Below are 6,000 nucleotides of genomic sequence, written 5' to 3' on the forward strand. Positions count from 1 at the left end.
TTATTATAGAAAGTTTTGTTATTGATTTCTATTTCTCATTGTCCCTAACTCTCAGAAACTACTCTATCAAAGTAACTCATATTTGCCAATGTAAAAAACAGCTTTTTCGTTTTCCTATATACTTACCATTATATAATGATGTTATTTCATACAGTGCAAAAAAAATTATACATATATGTTGGCGATTCAAAACATCTCAAACTGTTATGAATACATAAGAATTCCTAAATAAAGGGCTTTGCAGTTGATTTCTGCTGTAGTGTAAAAGACGGATACTTATTATTATTATTTTTATTCTTTAATTCAGTTTCCCAAAGAAAAAGGTATAGTGTGACTACAAAATTTTATTTTCAAAAGCAATAAGCATTGATTTATTTACTACCCGTCAAATGCCATCTTCTACTAAAAAGTAGGAATGTCAGATAATTTTTATAAAGAAAGTGTTTTCATTAGGGCTTTAGTGGGGAAAAAAAGAGAATAAATAGTCGAAGAATTGTCCCTAACTCTTAGCAATTACTCTATCAAATAAACTCATATTTGCCAATGTAAAAAAAACAAAAAACAGCTTTGTCGTTATCTTATAAACTTACCATTACTTAATGATGTTATTTCATAACATCACAAAAATTTTTACACATATATGTTGGCGATTCAGAACATCTCGAACTGTCATGAACACATAAAAATTCCTTAAGAAAGTGGTTTGCAGTTGTTTTCTGTTGTAATGTAAAAGACGGATACTTACGTTTTAATACAAGGGTTGTTGAAATTTCCATGCTTATCTTTGTTTCGCCTAAAGAGTCTACTTTGAGAAAAGATTTCGCCCAAATCCTTAAAAAATAGAGGATATTCATATTATGCCTTCGCTTTCCGATACTTGTTTTGAGAGAAATTATTGTATACACTGATAGAGCAGCCCTCTGTAAAATGTTTTTTTTATGATTAAAATTTAAAGTAAATACATGTATGCAATTTAATAAAATTACTTCGTTCGGCAAAATTGATATTCTGTACATAGTGTATACATTCTTGCTACTTTCATCTCAAAATTTACAAAATGTTTTCGAAGCCGAAAAACAATAATTACTTATTCATAACAGATGAAAGTTTGGATTTCTCATTTAACACACATAACGGGATAATGTAAATAAATAGAAAGTCTAATTATCTCTACGGCTTGTGATAATTCATTCCTACAAAAAAAAATTAGCAATAGAATTATCTTAAATTTTAACACATTCATCAACCTTATATCTGTCAACATCCGTCAACAAATCAATTCATAACTTCTAGTACAAGATTTACAAGGAAGTTAGCGCCGATTGTTTTATTATGAAAACTACAAAAACTGATGCAAAGATATGGGATCATTTAAGAGCATCCATTCTGATCAAACAAAACATATTTTTATTAATGTCACCTCTGAGAATTATTAACTTGAACGTAACATTATTAAAATACAAAAAACAACAATTTAGTGATCATTTATTGATCAAACATATTGTCGCTAACGATATCGACTATACTAAAAATTACAATATTTCATGAGATCGCCATGTTTCTTTGCATTTAAGTATTAAAAGTCATTTAAAATAACAATTGCATTGCAGTTTATTTGTCCTGAATGTGTAAATGTATGAAACTTATGCTTACATTTAAAAGCTGTTCAGATATATTGTAAAAATATGTTTCACCCAAACGAGCGTATTGTGAGGAAAGGATTCGCCTGAATCCTGAAGAAGATACAATATAATTTTAAAATTTCATTAATACGCAATGTGTTTGTGCAACTAAGCATTATATACCTTCTTAAAATTTATTGCTTTTGGGTTTAACGAATATATAATATTAGGATACTTACAGTTTCATATTCTAACAGATACGATACAATACATTGCGTAACTATGTTTCACCCAAAAGAGCATAGTTTGAGTATTTGTTTCGCCCAAGTCCTGAGACAAAATAGAGGATATTTTCATAATGCCGTTGTATTCAAGAATTTACTGAAAAGAAAAATATACTAATTCTGATATAAAGTTTAGCATTGCATTAACAACATACGTTTACGTTTAGTATCAAGCTAAGATTACATACATTAAAAAGAAACAATGATTAACCCTAAAATGATTGAAAGTTAAGATAAATATGCAGTGACAAAATACGTTTCTTTTGAAAACGACATCTTAATTCTGCACATTTAGAGCAAGTACATGTTTTTATATCAGTTCGTCCCAAAAAGGAATAGTGCGAATGCAACATTTTCGTTTTCAAAAGCACTAAATAATAATTTATTTAATACCGGTCAGATGCTATCTTGAAATACAAATAGGGAATGTCGCATAACTTTTATGAAATAATGTATTCATTACGAATCCAGGGCTTTAGTAGAAAAAAAAATGAATAGTCAAAGATTGTCCCTAACTCTTAGCAATAACACTTTCAAATAAACTCATATTTGCCAATGTAAAAAACAGCTTTTTCGTTTTCGTATAAACTTACCATTATATAATGATGCTTTTACATACATTGCAAAGATTATTATATATATATTGGCGATTCAGAACATCTCAAACTTTCATGAAAACACCATGTTTCGGTTCAATAACGAATTCCTTAATAAAGTGCTTTGCAGTTGATTTCTGCTGTAGTGTAAAAGACGAATACTTACGCTTTAATACACGCGATTTTGAAATTTTCATCCTCAACTTTGTTTCGCCCAAAAGAGTCTATTTTGAGGACAGATTTCGCCTAAGTCCTAAAAAGTACAGTATATTCATATAATGCCTTCGCTTTCCGATACTTACTTCGAGAGAAATTATTGAATACACTGATAGAGCTGGTGTTAAATGAATTTTTTCTTCGATTTTATCATGTGGTTAAGAAAAATGATTCTCCCTAAGATATAAGTAAAATTTAAAGTAAATCAATAAAATTAAAATACTTTCTTCGCCAATATTGAACTTCTATACATAGTGTTTACGTTCTTGGTACTTTCATTTTAAAATGAAGCAAGTAATCAATAATTACTTTATCATAACAGATGAAAGATTGACTTTCTCATTACACATTAATTTCGGATAATGTAAATAAAAGGAAATACTAAATATCTTTATTGCTCGTGATAATTCATTCCTACAAAGAAAGTTAGTAATAGAATGATCTTAATTTCTAACACATTCACCATTACATGTCCGGACAATTATGTATTCATTACCCTCATTTCTGTCAATATTCGTCAACATATCAATTCATTACTTCTAGAGCAAGATATAAGTCAAAGTTAACGCCAATTGTTTTATGAAGAAAACCACAAAAAAACTAATGCACAGATATGAAATCTTTTCACAGAATTCATTCAGATCAAACGTAGTATAGATTTTTTATAACTACAGTTGATTTCTGCTGAATTGTGTAAATGTAAGATAATTATGCTTACATTTAAAAGTTTGATTTTCTCATCACATAAAAATGTCGGATAATGTAAAGAAAAGGAAATACTAAATATAGCTGCGGCTCATGATAATTTATTCCTACATAGAAAATTAGTAATAGAATGATCTTAATTTCTTTCTCATTCACCATTACATGCCCGGGCAATCATGTATTCATCGACCTCATATCTCTCAACATCCGTCAACAAATCAATGCATAACTTCTAGTACAAGATATACTTTAAAGCTTACGCCTATTGATTTATTATGAAAATCACAACATCTAATGCACAGGTATGGGATCTTTTAAGAAAGTCACTCGGATCAAACAAATATTTTTTTATCACTACATGTATGTCATCTCCAAGAATCATGACCTCGAACGCATCAATATTAAGATACAAACCCAACATTTTATTGATCAAAAACATATTGTCGTTAACGGTTTCAGCCATTCTAAACATCTGAAAATTTTATGAGAACGCAATGTTTCTGTGCATTAAAGCATTAAGTTATCTAAAATAATATGTGCATTGCAGTTAATCTGTGCTGAATTGTGTATATGTATGATACTTATGCTTACATTTAAAAGCTGTTCAGATATATTGTAAAAAAATATGTTTCACCCAAAGAGCGTATTTTGAGGAGAGGATTCTCCTAACTCATGAAAATGATACAATATATTTTTTTTATAATTTCATGAAAACGCAATGTTTTTGTGCAAGGACAAAAAGCAAATTATGTGTAAACAAAACACGTCAATATTTTATAAATTTTGTTTAACTAGGTCAACATAGTACATTATAGTAAATTTTGTTATTAATTTCTATGTCCAAATAAGGACTAAACGTCATTTGTCTGTTAGATATTTCCAACCAATCAATGTTTCTGTGCATTAAAGCATTAAGTTATCTAAAATAATATGTGCATTGCAGTTAATCTGTGCTGAATTGTGTATATGTATGATACTTATGCTTACATTTAAAAGCTGTTCAGATATATTGTAAAAAAATATGTTTCACCCAAAGAGCGTATTTTGAGGAGAGGATTCTCCTAACTCATGAAAATGATACAATATATTTTTTTTTATAATTTCATGAAAACGCAATGTTTTTGTGCAATCAAGCATTAGATATCGTCTTTAAATTTATTGCAGTTGAGTTTAACGAATGTGTAATAATAGAATACTGACGGTTTTAAACTCGCAGTTTACTGGGAAGATTATTCCATAAAGTGGCAGCTGCCTTGTCGAACCTACGATCACCGTACGATTTCGTTTTCACTCTTGACGTTTCACGTGTCACAGAGTTCTGGGAGCGTAGTGATCTTAATGGGCAATATAGAGTCAGAAGCTTTTGGAGATATGCTGGAGCTATACCATGCAGTGCTATAAAGCATAAAAGCATAAGATAAGTTCGTATTTTCATTGGAATTCAACAGATAACCAGTGTAGGTCAGTTAAACCAAGTGCTATATGGTCATATTTCCTGCGCCGTGACATCAATCTGGTGGTAGCATTTTGAACTCTTTAAAGCTTGTCGTATTGTGCATGTAATAATTATGGGTTAATAATTGTTACCTTTTTACTGTATGCCATTCTTAGCTAGATATTAAACATAAACTCATGTTGCTAATGCAATGCTAAACCTTATATCAGAATTAATATACTTTACATATCAGTAAATTTTGGAACACAACGGCATGATATAAACATCCTGCATTTTTTTTTCAGGATAAGGGCAAAATAAATCTTCACATTGTGCTCTTTTAGTCAAAACATCTGTTTGTTTGTTGGGGTTTAACGTCCGAGCAGCAATATTTCAGCTATATTCAGACAATGAACATGAAATGGATGATAAAATGAACATGAAATGAAAAAAAAAAGGATGGGTCACAAGGATAATAGGGTTGATTGCCACAGGAAAAAGAGGGGATGGGTAAGGTCGGGCAATTTGATATTTTTCTGGTTCAAAAGGAAGTGTGATCAAGAGAACCAAGATTCCAACAGAAAACAAAAGAATGTATACCAGGGACAAAAGCAGACATCAGTAACAGACACAAACAACGAAGGACATGCAATAACCAAAATAATACTTTACCCTTAACGAAATGTTTTATTACATATACTGCAACGACTAATGCATGTTTAGCCTTGGTTATAGAATTTTATCCTTCATAAATCGAAAAAACGATCTTATAAAATTGTGTTTGCCATTGTTCAAATTGATATCATACTTGATATATTTGTGGAAAGCGAATGCTTTATTGATTATACCTATCTGATCAGTATCACATTTTATTATTCATCAAATCAAAAAAAGAATTAAAGAAGTTTGGAATGCAATAAGTGCAATATTTTTATTCCAACAAAAAAAAACTTAATTAAATACAAATGCCCATTTACATTTATATTGGGAACGGCAGAAGATTTGAAATTCTTTCAATCAAACTTGTGAAGGATCGTTGTCTGATACGTAGTTATCTAAAGTAGAGGCATATACATCCCCGGGTTGTATCAACCCTAGTATTGTGAATCGTTTGTTGTATCTCTTATACGTTACCAGTAATG

The 6,000-nt window shown here is 29.9% G+C and overlaps 1 protein-coding gene across 12 annotated transcripts in view; it reads right to left on the reverse strand.

Annotated features, from left to right (window-relative positions):
• Window positions 1–5,590, reverse strand: part of LOC148603959 (uncharacterized) — a 40,805-nt gene extending 35,215 nt beyond the window's left edge. For 3 of the 12 annotated variants that reach the window (XM_088552338.1, XM_088552334.1, XM_088552337.1), the window contains exons 1-3: window positions 2,669–4,040; window positions 1,862–1,952; window positions 746–831 (exon numbers count right to left, since the gene is read on the reverse strand). In XM_088552338.1, the coding sequence (XP_088408464.1) occupies window positions 746–831; window positions 1,862–1,869 (94 nt within the window). In that variant the 5' untranslated portion in view covers window positions 1,870–1,952; window positions 2,669–4,040. Of the gene's footprint in view, window positions 1–745; window positions 832–1,653; window positions 1,734–1,861; window positions 1,953–2,668; window positions 4,056–4,623 lie in introns of those variants that run through there. The other 9 variants (XM_088552339.1, XM_088552340.1, XM_088552336.1 and 6 more) reach the window with 8 other exon arrangements.
• Window positions 5,591–6,000: the final 410 nt, after the last annotated feature.

The sequence above is a fragment of the Perna viridis genome, chromosome 11 (genome assembly GCF_037379345.1).
Source record: "Perna viridis isolate PV_CMFRI_1.1 ecotype Kerala chromosome 11, ASM3737934v1, whole genome shotgun sequence".
NCBI lineage: Eukaryota > Metazoa > Mollusca > Bivalvia > Mytilida > Mytilidae > Perna > Perna viridis.